Below are 17,110 nucleotides of genomic sequence, written 5' to 3'. Positions count from 1 at the left end.
TATGTTTTTTTTTTTTCGTAGTGATAAAAATAGGCAGATGACATCAAGGCCAAGATTTGTGAAATGAATTTTCCACTGAAATGAAACCCGTCAAAGGTTAACCCATTCATATTTTATTACCTCAGAAGAAAATATCTCTTAAATAAAGAGCATCGCAGGTTTGTATTTGCAAGGTGTCAGAGGTGCTCCATCTCCTTGTGAGGTACTAGCATTGCATTAGAAATGTGCTGCGCTGAGAAAAATGTCAAGCAAAATGTGAAATTCAATGATTCAAAACTGCAGGGATATTTGTACTACTTGATCAGGGTGGGGTGGGGGTGGGATTGGAGGGGGGAGGGGGGCAGGTGTAATTTGAATAGATTGAAAGTTTTCATGAATATTTCCAGCCTTGATTTAGAAGTGTTCACTGTGCTCACAGCTGAATATGGATAGACGATGGAGGGTTTCACCCTGCTGACAAAGCATGGAGACTATTGAAATTCAATTAAATATTACTTGACCGCCACTGGACTTTCGCAGAAATTACCTTTTCTCCATTTCAAATGAAATTAAAAATCAAAGACCCTCAACAAAATAAATCTCAATTTCCACTTTCATTAATTTAACTTTTCCTATGGGGAGCCTTGTTTCACACTTGTCATAAACATCTTAATAGTTGAAAGAAATACATCAGAAAAATGGAGGCTACCTCCAGGCCAGCGACAGTATCATACCAGAAGATTTTTTTTTTGACCACCAGTGGTGAAGTGATGTCTGCCTGATAGCACAATGAAAGACAACTTCAAAGTCTGAAAGCAGATGTTAACAATGACAGTGACAAGGTGTTTCATTTAGAAAAGGAATTGGATGCGGTTTTATGTGGTGAGAAATGCATTTAGCATGTTTGTTAAAGGACTACAGAGAAGTGGCTTGGAGTGTTTTAACCTATTTAGAGCAATTTGCATACACTCCTTTCTTCTCATCTGCAGGGGAGTGGGATTTTTTAGATGCATCCACTGGTTTCCATTCTTTCAAAATTAGCTTGTAAACAACAGAGGAGTATTAGGCTGACAAAAGAAAGAAGGGGCAACATTTCTTTTGGTATTTTGCACAATAAAGTCAAAATGTTGAGAATTCATTTGAAACATTGAAGTTATCATACCCTATGCTAGATGTTATATTGCAAGATCGTGCAGGGACCTTAGCAACGGTCATGCTTGTGTCCCAGATGCCTGGAACATTTGAGCTCCAAACCTTCAGGAATCAATCAACCCCATTAAGTTTTTTTTTTAAAGTTTTTTTTTATCATGTTTCTTCACTGTATTGCACTCTAGAATAACTATTGATCTCTTGCACATGTCAATTTTGTGGTTTCTCCTTCTTCAGCAGATGCACATTTCAGCACAATCTCTTGAAAGTCCTTTTACTTATTACATCAGTATGTTCGTGTACTGAAAAAGAAAGAATGTCCTTGTCACTAAACCTGATTCTGAATTACAATGTCATCAATCTCTCTACACAAGACAACTTGGAGATGCATTCCCTGACGCCTGCAGGTGAGTAGTTGACTTTAATCTTAAAATGTCACATTTTTATTTTGAGTTTATTCATGACATGCAAAGTAAAAATCTTTCTCCTTTAGTTTTTTCCTCATCCCTGGCGCTAATACTTTCTGTGGTAAACCAAGTGTGCATTATTTTTTAGTCATATCATCAAGTGATGATTACAAGTCGGCACTGATTCATTTTTATTTATTTTGTTGAGAAATGCTGCTGTAAACCAGTTTTGCTGACTTTTAAAAGACGAGGATCATAAGAATACGTATGTAAGGATTACCTTGAGACACGGGGTAGTAGTCCTCTCCTGATACAGCTGACCCGTCTTTGGTGTGAACCCGAACAACAGACACCTTTGATGTGTCACCCACTCGTACAACAGGGATCCTCACAGTTGCTGTGGCGCCTGCCTCCTTGGGTTCACTAACGCTGAACTTGCTCTCCCAAAAACGGATGATAGGTTCTGTGGTGCAGAGAAAGGAGGATTGTAGAATCAAATGCCGAACAAAACTGGATCGGTTTATTCTTATTTCACCACTTGATCTGTCCCTGCTCTCCACGTCTCACTTACTGTCAGCCGTGTCCTTGATTTTCACAAGCGTCTCATTCAGAGCTCCCACTGATGCGCCAAACTGTGAGTCGCTTTTCGCGTTCCCTAAGACCAACCGCAACTCCTCTACATCCTCGTACAGCGTGTCGTCAACTATGGACAAAGAACATGGCTTCTCCGACTCACCTACAGTGAATAATTAGATGATAATGACTAAACATGTCAAACATTAGAGGCAGAAGACAGGAAAGACAACACGTATACAACAGCATGTAAAACCTTATTTATTTAGTGGTTTTGCATTCCTCTGTTTGCACACATTTCAGAGATATAAAGTAAGGAATGTGTGGGGAAGTGGTTTCACTTTGAGGTAGCGTTGATCTAAAATAAAGTGTATTTAATTAAAACGGCGTCAGTGCTCGCATGTTAAAATCAACATGTGTGATGATTGGTGTGATGACGGAGGTACCAGGTAGGAAGGTGACGATAGATGCATCCGTGTTGGGTCGCTCATCAAAGTCAGTGGTGACCTGTGCAGAACCCTGACGGGTGTAACAGCGAACTGTAGATCTGAATCTGATGTCACCACTGCGGTACACAGTCGCCATGATTTGGCCGTCATGCTCCTCTCCGGTGTACACTGGCTCACGGAAATGGACCTTTGGCACTGCAAGACAGCAGGGGAGTTGTAGTCATATGACAAAGACAACAAACTGATTTCAAAATGCAAATCAAACAACTTGATGTTTTCTGAATGAACGCTGACAATATTTAAACTGACAAGACAGTTTTAGAGAAGTGACAATTCAAATCTCAAATGAACAAAGGCTATATCCTAGGCTATGACTTTATATTTTATCTCTCAGTGATAAAGTGAGGTTCAAGGAACATGATGGATGGCATTTCTCCTGTATGGCGACCGAGGTTTACTTACAGTCTGACACAGAGTCATTGATGAAGACTGTAGCTTTCCCAGGTTCTCCCAGGATGCCGTTCACTGGCATACGCAGGACCAAGTCAAAGGTCTCAGTCCCCTCCAACTCTGGCTGTCCCAGGTCATCCAGAATATTGACCCTGAACGTCAGCATGCTTACGCCTGGAGCAAAGTCCAGGTTACGACTGATGCCCACGTAGTCAATGCCGGCTGCAGGAAATGCAAAGAGAGTGATGTCTGTTTGAAAAGATGACGATGAGATGCTGAGCAAATACTTCATACTAAATAGCGAACCTTCTGCAGAGGCAGGCTCGGCCTTGCGAGAGCGAACAGTGACAGTTCCAGTCCTGGAAAGATCAGTTCCAGTCCTCCACACTTTGACCTCCACGTATCCATCACTCTCATCCACGTGATACTCCACCTCTCCAAAGTAAAACACTGGAGCTGAGGAGCAAAGGGAGCACAATTCAACAACAACAACAACAAAAACTATGTATGATTCATTATTTCCCCTGTTATGATGCTGCTTTGATCTTAGGGGCTCTTGTGCATCAGGGTATCGATGCTGTCTACGGCTCCGTTACTCATCTCTACAAACGACGTGTCACAGCTGACAAACACATTCTCTGTTTATGGTCACTGAACATCACCCTGTATGCTGACCACATTAAAGTAGCTGTTCTGTGAAGACTTCTAAGAACTGTTGCTAATGAGTTTATCCAAAGCAAACGATGACGACCTGAGGAGGAGCTCGTGCATGGCATCAAAGAAAATCCCTCTGACTGTAAATGCATGTGAACTTTAAAGTGACAAATCTCAGAGAACTACACTAATATCCTTAAAATCTGGACTTACATAGGTAAAACTCACACGAGTGGCGAGCGGAACTACTCCTTCCACCATAACGCTTCAGTGGAGCTGATACATGTGGGTAAGCTCTGAATTATAGCCAGTCTCTTCTACAATGAGAATTTACAGATTTTAAGACACTGATTCTATATCCTGCTTGTACATTATGGCATTCTTCTTCATGTCATATTTTCAAAGTCGACTTCATTCATCATGTCATCTCACAGCTTACATTCAAGAAAGACCCCAAAAGATTCAATTGGTGTTCATTTGTTGGCTGTCGTGTATGCGGCTCTGCGCCTATCGTGGTAGAAGAATGAGAATGTCTGATGCTGGACAGTCTGACCCAGGACTTATCAAACACTACAAAAAAAAAAAAAAAAAAAAAAAAAAGGGTCCGTTCCAAAGGAATTATTTGTTCACTTTTGCCAAACAATAACTAACATGAATGTTACTTGTCTTATCTCCTCAAGCGTGCACCTGTGGTAACATTAGACTTGTCAGCCGCCACCCACGGTCTGCCACAATTCATTTGTAAAGCCAGCCGGACGCAGAGGTCAAACTGTGAAAGCCCATTAGTCTGAAGTTAAACTGCAGGGAAGCCTGACCTTTCCACCTCTTCCTGGCCTCTCATCCTACCTCATTGTTACCATTCTTCTGACAGAGACCACAAAGTATATCTAAAAAAAAAGATACAGTTAGCACTGAAAAACAAGCCCTACGTGTGTGAGAGAGAGAGGGTGTTGTGGAGCGAGATGGTGAGACAGAGAGAATTCGGTAGCCCTCCTAGACTGCTCAAAGGGTTGTTTGAACTGGCATTGTTTCCTGAGGCAGCAGCTACATCCTTCACAAACCTCCCCGTCAATGTTAAAACAACTGACGGGATTAAAACATCTTCGCTTTGCTATGCCCTCTCTCTCTCTCTCTCTCTCTCTCTCTCTCTCTTGACTCATGGCTTTAAAATCTGGCACAAATCCAAAAATAGTACGCATGTTATTATTATTTTCATCAGGATCAAACACTCCAGCAGTCCGAGGATTGTTTTTGTTTTTTTATTTATTCATTTTTCTACATTTTTGTATTATGATCATTCTGCAAGAATTTACTAAAGTAATATGTGAAGTGTTGTGTGTTTTATTGCTATACGTTAACTGGAGCAGATACAGCACTGTGTAAATAACTAAGAGACTGAGGACATTTCCTGCAGTTATATTTTCACTCTCAACTTGACAGAATAAGTGACAGCCCAGGGCCACAATATCCAGAGAGTATTAGACATCAAGTGAAGCCCGCGTCTTCTTTATCCATTTAAAGATGTCTCTTCAATGCATCTATCTTCCTCTTCCACCTTTTCCTCCTCCACACTTTTCTGCACTTAGCAGAAGTCGCGGTTATATGAGGGGTACGAGGGGAAATTATGTTGTGTAAATGGCGAGCTGGTAAATAAGTGCTTTTTGTAGGATGATTATAGGAATGATGCTTCATGTCTTTAAACACTACGTAAGTGATCTGGGACGCATTCCTTCAGTGCAGACAGAGGTGCCCGAGCGCTAACATACACGTCTGCATTCGCACATGTCTCGACTGCTCCCAGGGACGATGAATTCTTGATACCACCAGAGGAAGCTGAGTGATGATTGACGAGCAAGAGCTCCATCCTCTCACCCCCTCTGGGGCCACGCCTGTGTTTTAACACTCTGAAGTGTATGCGCGCGCGCGTGTGTGTGTGTGTGTGTGTGTGCGCACGTGTGTGAGGATTGGAGATGTTGCAGAGCCAAATTGTGATAATTACTGCATGTGTGGGGTACAGAGCCATTTGTGTGTCACTGCACCTTTAAATACAGTTTATAGAGAATTCTCAGCTGTCCTCTAAAGATGGGCCACTTGTTATTTAAGAAAGACTGTAACATCCTTTTTATTCCCTTGTTTCCCAAAGCCTTCATTTGAAAGCAGATATGAGAGAATCTAGCTTTGGAAATATATTCACTAGGCTTTATTGCTCTGATTTAAAAAAAAGAAAAGAAAAAAGAAAAGAACTCGATGTAGCAGTAGTGGATGTATGATAGTGGGAAAACACACTTGAGCAAGCAATATGTCTGTAAAGAAATGTGGAAACTACTTACTCCTCATCAATAATAGCGGCTCCCAGGAGGTTTACAAGTAGACATTTCTTCACTTTGAAAGATTCAAGAACAGTTGCAACCTCGAGATTTGAAATGCTGCGATATTCTTATGCATTGAAAAAAAATATAGATTTTTTCCCACTCGTTTGAATCAGTGTACTCTTTGTTTACATTTTCCGACAGAAGCCGAGAGCTTGCAATACTGGTAATTACTTCTTAAATGCCATTATCTCTGGATCACAAGTTACTTACTGCATTATCTTGAGATAATGAGGCTAACTCTCTTGTGATAACGGGTTAATTCGTCTCGTTATGTAGAGAAAACAAAAGGCTGAGCCCTTTTGTTTATCACAAGACAAAGGACTTGTTTCTTCATGATAACGAGTTAATTAGGGAGACCTTGACAATGAGTTCATTTGATCACCCATCAAGACAACTGCCTCGGCTGTCAGAAACGCGACAGCCTTCTCTTAAATGATCAGGACTGATCTGGATTTTCTCTGATGTGTTGATCAATCATGGGAACTCCTTGATCTGACATTTTCCATTTACATCTGTTGGTACAATATTCAAGTCTGCGCGCACTGGCGTGACACTCCTGATCACTTCCTACGCAAGGATATACATAACAGCATGCAGGTAAACAACCTAGTATTTTCTCATGAGAACAGGCTAATCAAATCCTTATCTAGAGAAATCTGCCTTTTATTTTCTTGATACTACAACACAAATTAACCTGACCTTAATTATCTAGAGGTAACGCAACAACTAACTTACGATTTTAAGATAAAGACTGTATAAAAGGTCATTCAACGTGTTCCTCATTTAAAGAATTGAATGAAGAAGGTGCTAGAGACTAAGTCTGGCAGCATTATATTTGAGGATATGTGGAATATTGAGGAAAATGGATAATAAAGTTGTTTTATGTAGCAATGACCCCTGAAGAGGAGTGTGTCATGTCAAGTTTTGATATTACGATCTCCTTCCAAAAGGGCAAAATATCACCACCTCCCAACGTTATCAATAATTTGCAAACTAGTGAGCAACTCTGCTGCTTTGGGAGTGTGACCAAGAGTATGGTTGTCCTAACATTGAAATGAAGGAATTGGTTTCCATGAAATATTCTGAGCTAATCTTCAATACTCCAAACTCAGCTGTAGCCATATGCACCCGAGTGAGAAAGCCCCAGCGTCCTCTCTCCTTGGTAGGGTACAAGGAGATGACAACACTCACTTTGAGTCATAGTGTGCAGTCATGCAGAGCGCAACACTCGGGGAGACAGGTACTGTAGAGTTTAATCTGATAAAGCACTAAATCTAGCAGACACCCCTGGGCTTTCTTTCAGCTAAAGTGAGAGAAGCTGTGAGAGAGAGAGAGAGAGAGAGAGAGAGAGAGAGAGAGAGAGAGAGAGAGTGGAGGAATAGATGGAAAAGGGAGCAGCAGACTGAACTTGACTTTGACCTGGGGGAAGGAAAAATGGGGCTAGTGAGCACCAGCAGTTACACTTAGAGCTTCTCAAGTGCTTTTCTCACCACTTACCTTTGATGCAGAATTTGAGGTCTAAAGTTAACTGGGTGTGCACAGACACACACAAGCATGCATTCAGAGCAGATGCAGGCAGCGACATACACAAGTTCAGGTAGAGAGTTGTAGCTGTTGTTTTGCTATTTGCCTGAGTGAGTTGAGGCGGTTTGGCTGCCTGGGTGCAGGTATTAGAGCTCTGTCAGACGGTGTATTATCCTCTGGGAGGCTGGAAATGACACATAACCTCTCACTGGAGTCGGGCTTTCACAAACACATTTCCATTTCTTTGAACTCGGTTCCACGACTGAAGTCTTCTGACAATTTAGTCAAAATCAGACAGTGTGTCATGTTCCTTGTTAACTAGCCCCCAGATGTCTCCGCACACACACACACACACACACACACACACACACACACACACACACAGACAGACACACAGACGCACATACACACACAGACGCACATACACACACAGACGCACATACAGACATTCAATTTGCCATAATAGTTTGTTTCTCTAAACTTGTTGTAAATAGTTTCTTGTCTTCCATTACGAGCGCAATGAACATCTCCTCCCTGTCAAAATGCTTTTGTGCCCAAAACAATTTACGAATGATTAACCGATTGAGAAATCAAAACAGAAAAAAATAGGGGGAGACAGCTGAATGTTTGCAAACATAATTTTCATTCTTTTAAGATTTAACAAGTGGCAAACACACACCCTGGTACTTCCGTTTGGCTTTGCATTTAAGTGTAGCCCCGAGAGTTAAATGTACTGTGATGAACTGACCCAGTGGTAACAACCGGTTACCGAGCATCATGAACCTTTAACAGACTCGACAGAGGTTGGCAGTGAAATGCAGACTGATTTCCCATGACAGAATGTGAGATAGAATTGTTTTCATCTCTTCTTATGTAACAACAGAGAGCACCAGGAGGGAAAGGATGAAAAAGTAAACTCAGAGCACACAAACACATACACTCGGCTGAACTTAGTCAATTAGACTTTCAAACTGGTGTACTGATTTATCTTCTGAGTCTTCAAATGTCAGTAGATTTTACCATCCAGTGGTGTAATTGTGACAACTCAGATGAACCAGCTAGACTAATTGCTATCTTCTCTTCCTGCTACCCTTCCTCCATCAAGTAGGTCATGTTTTCAGGGGCGTTGTTGTCAGTCTGTCAACAGGTTTTTGCAAAAACTATAAAGCTGATACGCACTGAACTATAGGTGGAGGGGCTGCACTCTGGCCGCTGCTTGTGCGTGTACTTCTGTCGGCTGTACTTCCTGCCAGTCCCTAATCACCTGTCAATCACCTTGTCAATCATTCAGTCAGTCTTGTCAGTACAAGCACTCCATGTTGTTCACTACCTGTTTGCTAGATTGTCTCCGGCCGTTGATATTGTTTGTGTTTGATGCCAGCTTACTATTATCATTATTTCTATTTTTTTTAACTCTTATGCAATATCAACTTTTCTTTTTTTTTGCAAATTCATTCAACGCTTTTAACTGATGCTTCCTTTGCTTTTCACTTCACTGTGATGCAAATGTTGTCAAGACGATGGTCTACATAAGAACAAGGACACAGACTGTCAGTGTCACAACATCTTTGTGTGTAAACATTCCCAAAGCGGTGAGCTCAGTAACTTTAAAAGATACTTGGTATTTGGCCCAAATTTGTTGAAGCAATGCTCCCCTGTGTCTAGAAAAAATATGACATTTAATCTAACAATCTAGAGTCTGGCATTTAAGAAAACAACCTGAGCAGAGGCATTTAATCTCTCTTAGTCCATAAAACAAATCAATCCAGTCTAGTGAGATGATGGGGGACGCCTGTAGACTGGAATAGGTATTTCCCAGCAGGCGTATTTGTCCCATGTCCTCCTCACATCTATCTACCTTTCAGAAGACATTATCTATTTTGTCCATGTGGCAGTGTAACATGATGAAAGTGGACCGGGGACATGTAGTAATAATGTAATCCCACTGGACTGCTGTGTGGTGAGTCAGGACTGTAATTAAAAACTGTCGGACTGACAGCGAGAAGAAAGTTTGATTTCATCCGTGGGTGCAGGGTTTATTTCAGGGTGCTTCCAACAGTCTTCACTCAACAAGTTTGTAAATCTGATTAATTAAAAAGTTACCTGTGTATGTTTTTTAATCTTTAACCTCACACAAACCCAGAACAGATTCTTTTGGAGACATAACACCTTGTGGAAATTGATCTGGAAACATCACATTAACAGAATAATTAATAGAACTTAACGGTGATCCACCGAATCCCTGAAAATAGAATTGAAGGAAGGAACTTCATAAACACAGCTAATTAATAACTGACCTTCTGGTCTACACACAGATTCCACATCAGGGTGTCTTACCATCATCCGCATCCTCCAAGATGTTGACTCTGATGGTGGGGTAGTGTTGACCCAGTCGCCCCCCCACAGGTAGTGACAGAGTGATATTAAAGCTCTCCTCTCCTTCATACAAAGAGTCGTCGATGATCACAACCCGGCACGGCTTCTCCCTCTCACCCTTGTCGAATCGAAGAATGCTGCTGTGCTCCTCCGGGCGGGAGATGAAGTCCGAGTAAGACAGGACAGTGGTGGGAACCGTTCCTGAGGCGGAACCTTTAGATGGACGAGGTATGAGGTTGAAAAGGGTTGCAGGTGCGGCAGAGAGCGCAAACAAATGCATCTGCTGTCTATAACATAATGAATTATCAGCTTCGGGAGCATCTCTAAGGGAACCGCTTCATTATGGTTACACACTCACACACACTTGAGTTTGATGTGAAAATGAGCGTGATGGAGATTAGAGACATCAGCGACACAAATAAACATGTCATATTTCATGAGAGATGCATTTCTTCCTTTCAGCGTAATTAAAAGTAGATCATTTATGCAGCCATTGTAACTAGTGAATGTTTGACCTTTCATTACAGCAGGCCATCGGGTTAGCCAGTGTATTAGTTTTAAAGCCTGAGCACAATAGTCCACCCCCTGCTGTTGTGTTAAAATGAAACCTGCGGAGCAACCTTCTGAAATTCAACAGTAGTGCCTTCATTGCGCTGTATGAATTATTCCTTCATGTTTTTGTTCAATTTTATTTTGTGAGATTTAACTGCATGAGGAAAAGGTCGAGGCTGACATTTTTTTCACACATCAGCTGTAAATAATTAGTTGAATGTTCTCGTGAGTGATCACAAAGACAGTGGAGGTTACATGGAAGCATGTTTTTAATTATGATAAACTAATGCAAATTATGGGCTCGGGCTAAAAGCCAAGTACGATACCACTTGTGGGCACGTGATTTGTGAAAAAAATGCAAATTTGCTTGTGAATCGCTGCTCTTTCAGCGCCACTGTCGAACAGGAGAGGTGTGACAGGTGCGCTTGATTCACCATTCACACGCATACATTAACATTACATTAAACTAATAAAGATCTAAAATCCAAAATGAAGACAAAAGGTGAGGCTCGCTGCAAATAATCAGGAACAAAAAGATAAATGTACAAAAAGAGTTATTTGCGTATTGCTAGATGTGTTGCGAGGGTCTTCTCTATTAAATGTATTCAAGTTGTGATGCTGTTCACATTTTGGACACTTATATCATTTGAGCTCCATGCAATGCATTTTTAATTCCTCTCCATAGACAGATAGGACTGGTTTTACTGGGAAAACCAGCAGCTAGATGGGCATGAGCTCCGGTAGGGGGGCACTGAGAGCAAACAGGTTAGATGAGGTGAGAAAAGACAAGTCCGTACCCTGCTGAGTGTAGCAGACCACCATGAGCTCCTGGCTGATGTCTCCGCTGCGGTGCACTGGGATGAAAAGCTCCCCGACATCCTCCTCTACTGAGAGGATCTGTTCAGGAAAGAACACAATCGACTCTGTTTTGAAGAGAGGAAGAAAAAGAAACAGAGAGAGAGAGAGGGAGAGAGAAAGGGAGAGGTACAAAGAAAAGGGTAATGATATGTACGACAATCTGCAAAATAACCCATAGTACATTAGGCCATTAAGGACTGATACGGCTTTTGTTCTAGCTCTGCATTAGTGAGCCACAGCTGACATTTTTTTTTATTATTCTGGTCTATTGAAGTGGTGGTCCTGCAGTGGGCTTCTTCATATTCAAAAATAACTCTCCATCAGTTTTCCAGAGGTGCTCTTCAAAGAGACCTCTCCGCAAGTTGTTGGGGTATGGTTTTTTTTATTTTTTTATTTTTGCTTCCTGGTGTGTCACAGAAAATTACTAATGCTAGCTTCTCCTCGTTCATCCGGCAGAGTGAATCAGCTGAGACTCCTCTACAAGGGTCAGCCAAACTGTTTCTGTTTGTTTTTTAAGTATTTTTTTCTCTCTCTCTCACTCAACTTATCCCTCCATCGCGGAGAGGAGATTATGATTCAGACCAACCGCTAGTAAAAACATAATTTATCAAAACAACAAACTTAAATGGCATAACAGAGACAATAAACACGAGAGATATAGTCTGCTGATGCACAGGGAGCAATAAACATTTTAACAGAGAGACTTTCCGCTTGTCCCAGAACTCGTTGTGTTTTTCTTTCTTTCTCTCTTTGTGAATGAATATTTGAATTTTTAGAACCCGTGTGCAACAAAAACTTGTATTAAAATAGTGAGTGCTCCAGCGTGTGAATAAAAGATTTTGATATTGGATTCAACACCCAGCATAAAGAGGAGATCACCACCTCAGCCCACCACCTGAGGCGAGTTTCTGGGATGAAGTCATCAACATAAAATCATCTTAACCACTGCAGGGGGTCAAACGTTTCTCTTCTCTTACAGTAAGTCTCCCTAAATCGTTCGTACTCCTCTCAATCTTCTCCCCCTCTCATCCATTTCTCCTTTTCTTCTGCTGCCCACAATCTGTCACTCCCCAGGGGGTTACCGGGACTCATAGCAGGCGATTTGAGTCCACTACTTACCTATTCCCCACACAGACAGACACACACACAAGCACTCCCCTCTCTCGCCTCACATATAATGCACACCTCAGCATCTCACATTTCTCTTCACACTCTTCCAGTGCCTCTAAATCACTTTAAGACTGAGGAGAGCTAATTTTCAGCCAAGTGGGTCAAGTTCAACTCTTCAAGGGAAATAAATACGTTTTAAAACATTCATGGGAAAGAAAAAGAAATACAGCGGGTGTAGAAAATTAAAAAAAACATGAAAAAACAGTGTGTTCTTGAACCTGATCAAGAGAAAAGGTACAAAAGAGCTTTTTTTGGGGGTTATTGTTAATGCCTAAAATGTCTCTGTTATTGACCAGCTTGTAATGCTGGTTATAAGCATCAGATAAAATATGTTCAAGTCATTTTCCATCCTAACTGTGGAAGCTGAGGCTGACACTGCTTTTATTTACGTTTCCATTTTAACGTTATCTTGATGTTATCACACGTTAGTTATGACAATTTTTTTTTTTTTTTTTACAGGATGATTTCATTCATTAGTGCTGTAGATGACGACATGAAAACTGCAGCAAATGATCAGACTGTAATTCTATCAGGGTCTCGAATGCCATCTGAAGAAATTGTCATTTTTCTCGAGGTAATGAGATGACGTAATCTCTCATCACCAGAAAATGAGTTTAGCTCTCTTTAGATAGCAGAAGGGTTGACTTCTGATGGTGAGGTAACAGCATGAAAGGAGTCCATACCAAACTGAAACAAAGCTTCTTGAAACAACGTAAGCGAGTAACTCTACTTCTGATTTTTGCTTCAAGACGAAACTTGAAAAAATTACAAGAAAAAAAAAAACCTGTTTAGTGGAATAGGTCGGTACAAGCTTTTTGGTACAATGTCCTTGTAAAGAAGCGAGAGAGATTGTGACTGCAAGCCAGGTCCTTGTTCTCCTTGCAGGCGTCTACCTTCATTTTTAAACAGCGCTCTGTATGGATTAGATATATAAAAAAGTCCAACAGTTTTGCAGAGGGGGTAAAGCTAGGCCACATCACACCCTGTAATGAAGCAGAGTTGCTGCAGCGTTGAGTGTGGGTGTACGGTACCACAGGCAAACACTACAAGACAAACCCACTCCTCATTATTAATCAAAGTAGAGACATGCTAATACAAAGGGCTGTTACGAGGGAAAGAAAAACAACACCAAACCTGCTTCAGGCATTTGCACAGATAAACAGAGACCGTCCATGTCGTTTGAACAAAGTCCGCTTGTTATGCTTTTGTTAATTTTGGAACACTTGCGGGTAAAGCTTAGTGATCCTCTCTCGCCCTCTAAAGCTGATATTAGCCTTGCTGACACATCCTCTGGGGAAGACATCTCCAGGCTAACCAGAAGACCAGACAAAGCCAGTTTTCATCATTAGAGAGAGAAGTTGGAGTACAGCTAACGCCACAGGCATAGCTAAAGCTTCACTGGCCCATTAGAGAACAGAGTGGCACATCTCTGTCACATTAGACAATCCTTAGAGATGACAGAAAACAAACCAGCCCCTGTCCTCCATACACGCCATAATTAACCCACAGGGGAGGATAGATTGAAAGAGGGGAAGAACATGGCGAATGAGTGGGTGAGTGATAGTGATGCGGGGGTGTAAGACAGAGTGATGGAAAGAGAGAGCAGGAAGACAAACAACAGAGTGCTGAGAGTGTTGTGTCATTGTAATGGAGGCTTCGGTGTTCCCATCTTTGTGGAACATCTACAATTACTGGGAAGTTGCACAGAAGAATAGAATAACATAAAATTAAGAAAGCTGCAGAAGAATAACGCCAGAAGAGAACAACTCCAGTATTTCATTACAGGCACAAATAACTCGAAGAGTGAAGATGGCAGATTAAAAACAATACATTGTGTTTTTAAGAGCCAGTCAGTTTATATACATAAACACGAGGGCCTGAAAAATACTGTTAACAGCAATATCCACGCTTTAGAGGAATGGCATCCAAAGTGCTTCTTAACACCGATGAAATGTTTGATTTTGCTTGATAATATTGGTAAACTATAACCATTATTATAGTGTTTTGTCTCATGTGAAGCACAGAGTTCAGTATGTGTCGTGAGTGCAGACACACAACAGCAAGGAAAATAATGTCTACGGGCTATATTGTCAAAACTGTGTTCATCATCTTTGAGCTTTAAGACAGACCAGACAAGGCCTCGTCTCCATCTGCGGGAGGCCATTTGTATGTGGATGTTTTCTTCATTCTGTGTGCATGTCCTGTCGAGCGATGCTTTCACAGAGCAAATGAGATACAGTAAAGAGGTGTGAGTTATTCATTTGAGTGAATGCTGAGTGGCAGTTGAGATTTGAGGCGGTGTGCACTGTTAGTGTTAGAAACCTATATCTGCTGTCGATTCCTCTGTTCAGGCGGCTGAAGTGAACACTCACATCAATCTGCCATACGGTCTGCCTATAGGGTCGGACAGCGTGTGGCTGCTATTGCTTTCACTTTGAGCTCAGTTATGTCACTTTCTGTGAGAGCACAGTTGCAGCTGTAAGTACGGATCCATCGAGGCCATTTAACTGGACCACTGTCAACAAAAGACTTGGCCTGTCAGATTTATTAAATCAAATCAAATCAAATGACCGAGCAAATAATAACTAATATAAAATCGTTTTTTGGCAGTTTTTTTTTTTTTTTTGTAAAAATAACAAAAAAACAAAGTGTGACTTTGTGCAGGAGTTTGACACAAATGAATTATGGATTCAAAAAAAAATGGAAGAGGCAGCACAGACAGCAGAATACAGACAAAAGCATTTTAACAACAAATTATGAGTTTGCTTGTGGCCCACAACCTGGAAAAGGTAAGTGCACCACATATTCGGAGGATGTTAAATCATTTCAAATAATGTTCCTTTAGGGGGAAATGTTTAATTATAGTTGTGACACAATGTAATTTGTGATGAATTTCAACATATTCTAAAAAGAAAATACACATCTACACACCAAAATTAATCTAATAATTTTAATATTCTGAGTTTCCTCAAGAAAGAAAAATCCTGTGAAAAAAAAAACAAAACTTAAATTTGGACAAATAGTACCTCCAACATTAATGAATCAGAAAATTATTGAGGATACAAACCCTAAAGACATCTGTGGATGGTGCATATATGTGACGTTTGGTACTGACCATCATTGGGATCCAGGATCTCAACGGTCGCTGTGGCCGGGAACTCCAGCACTCCCATCACTGGTTCTGACAGCAAAATTTGGAAGGTCTCCGCCTGTTCGTACTTCCCATCAGTCAGGATCCGAACCCGCCAGGTGGCCCTGGTCTGCCCTGGATTGAACTGGACCTGCCTCTGGGACTTACCCTTGAAATCCTCATCCTTCTTTGCACTTCCATCCTCGGTGCCAATCCCTGAAACACATGGATGGACATGGATGGAAAGAAAAGAAGAAACCGGATGAGTAATAAAGCAAAACAAAAAACAAAAAAACAGGACAGATAAAGTATAGTCAAAACAAAGAAAGTCAACATGAAAGAGTGAGACCAGAGAAGAAAACAGTCAAAAAACAGATCAGATTTTAACACCCTTTAATGTTGCTCTGAGAGTGGTGACAAAAGGAGCACTGGATCTGTTTTTCTACAGTCATCATTTACAGAGCCTCAGGAATGTGTGAAATTAAGTTGCAACTGGAGCGTTTAAATAAGCAGATTCTACCTCACTGAAATGGATTAGCTGCCATGCTTGAGTCCCAAAGGTTATTTGTATATATGTGTGTGTGTGTGTGTGTGTGTGTGCGTGTGTGTGTGTGTGCGTGTGTGTGTGTGTGTGTGCGTGTGTGTGTGTGTATCACCTCCTTTTTTCTTCAAATATCCCCCATTTCCTTCATAATAGTTCTTTCAGGGGAGTTCACTTCATGATCCATCTAAATTTTGTACTCATCGATACACGAAGCACGAGAGCTTACTGCCCCTCCTGGATCTTACATCAAAAACATCAAGGGAACCTTGGTGCTATGAGTCATATTATATAACATATCTGGATATACTCTAACCATCTTCTTTAGTCTAAATTCACGAGTAGAATCAAACCAACAGCGTGTCTTTCCCTGAAAAAGAAAAAAAGACTTTGTTTCCTTTTCCAGACACTCAAAATGCTATGGAGAGAAAAAAAAAGAAGGTGACGGGCACATGCAGGGGAGTCCGGATACACTAGATCACATGGTGAAATGTCAGAGCTGGCTATTGTATGGACAATTGAAGCTGTAAATAATCACGCATGCAGGATTACAAACGAACACGCTTACACAGAGGACCTTGAGTCATTATCCAAAGTAGAGAGGAAGTTCATGATCAGAAACTAACCTTGTGTGGTGTGTGTTTGTGTGTGTGTGTGTGTGTGTGTGTGTGTGTGTGTTTCATACTTTGAATTTCTAGGTTCATTACCTTCACCAATGAGATTATGTTTTCATCCGTGTCTGTGTATCATTTAGCAGGATTACGCAAATATTACCAGCCTGATTCACACAAAACTTGGTGGATGAGTGCAGCCTCTTTAATTTTGTGGTATATCTTCTTAAAATAGTGGGGGGAAACGGCATTGTTTTATATTGGAATAAGTAGAGGTTTTTGCTCTCCAAGTGACCTACTTAAGACAGGATTACA

The 17,110-nt window shown here is 41.1% G+C and overlaps 1 protein-coding gene across 1 annotated transcript in view; it reads right to left on the bottom strand.

The window, feature by feature from the left end:
• Positions 1-17,110, bottom strand: part of frem2a (FRAS1 related extracellular matrix 2a) — a 61,741-nt gene that overhangs the window by 13,893 nt on the left and 30,738 nt on the right. The window contains exons 4-11 of the mRNA XM_086226289.1: positions 15,629-15,859; positions 11,283-11,408; positions 9,895-10,146; positions 3,314-3,463; positions 3,020-3,229; positions 2,555-2,752; positions 2,107-2,271; positions 1,816-1,998 (exon numbers count right to left, since the gene is read on the bottom strand). Of these exons, the coding sequence (XP_086082415.1) occupies positions 1,816-1,998; positions 2,107-2,271; positions 2,555-2,752; positions 3,020-3,229; positions 3,314-3,463; positions 9,895-10,146; positions 11,283-11,408; positions 15,629-15,859 (1,515 nt within the window). The remainder of the gene's footprint in view (positions 1-1,815; positions 1,999-2,106; positions 2,272-2,554; positions 2,753-3,019; positions 3,230-3,313; positions 3,464-9,894; positions 10,147-11,282; positions 11,409-15,628; positions 15,860-17,110) is intronic.

Source organism: Aulostomus chinensis, chromosome 15, assembly GCF_037954235.1.
Source record: "Aulostomus chinensis isolate RoL2024-O1b breed Wild chromosome 15, RoL_Achi_v1.0, whole genome shotgun sequence".
NCBI lineage: Eukaryota > Metazoa > Chordata > Actinopteri > Syngnathiformes > Aulostomidae > Aulostomus > Aulostomus chinensis.
Note: the sequence above shows the minus strand (reverse complement) of the source record. Positions and strands in the feature narration are given on the sequence as shown.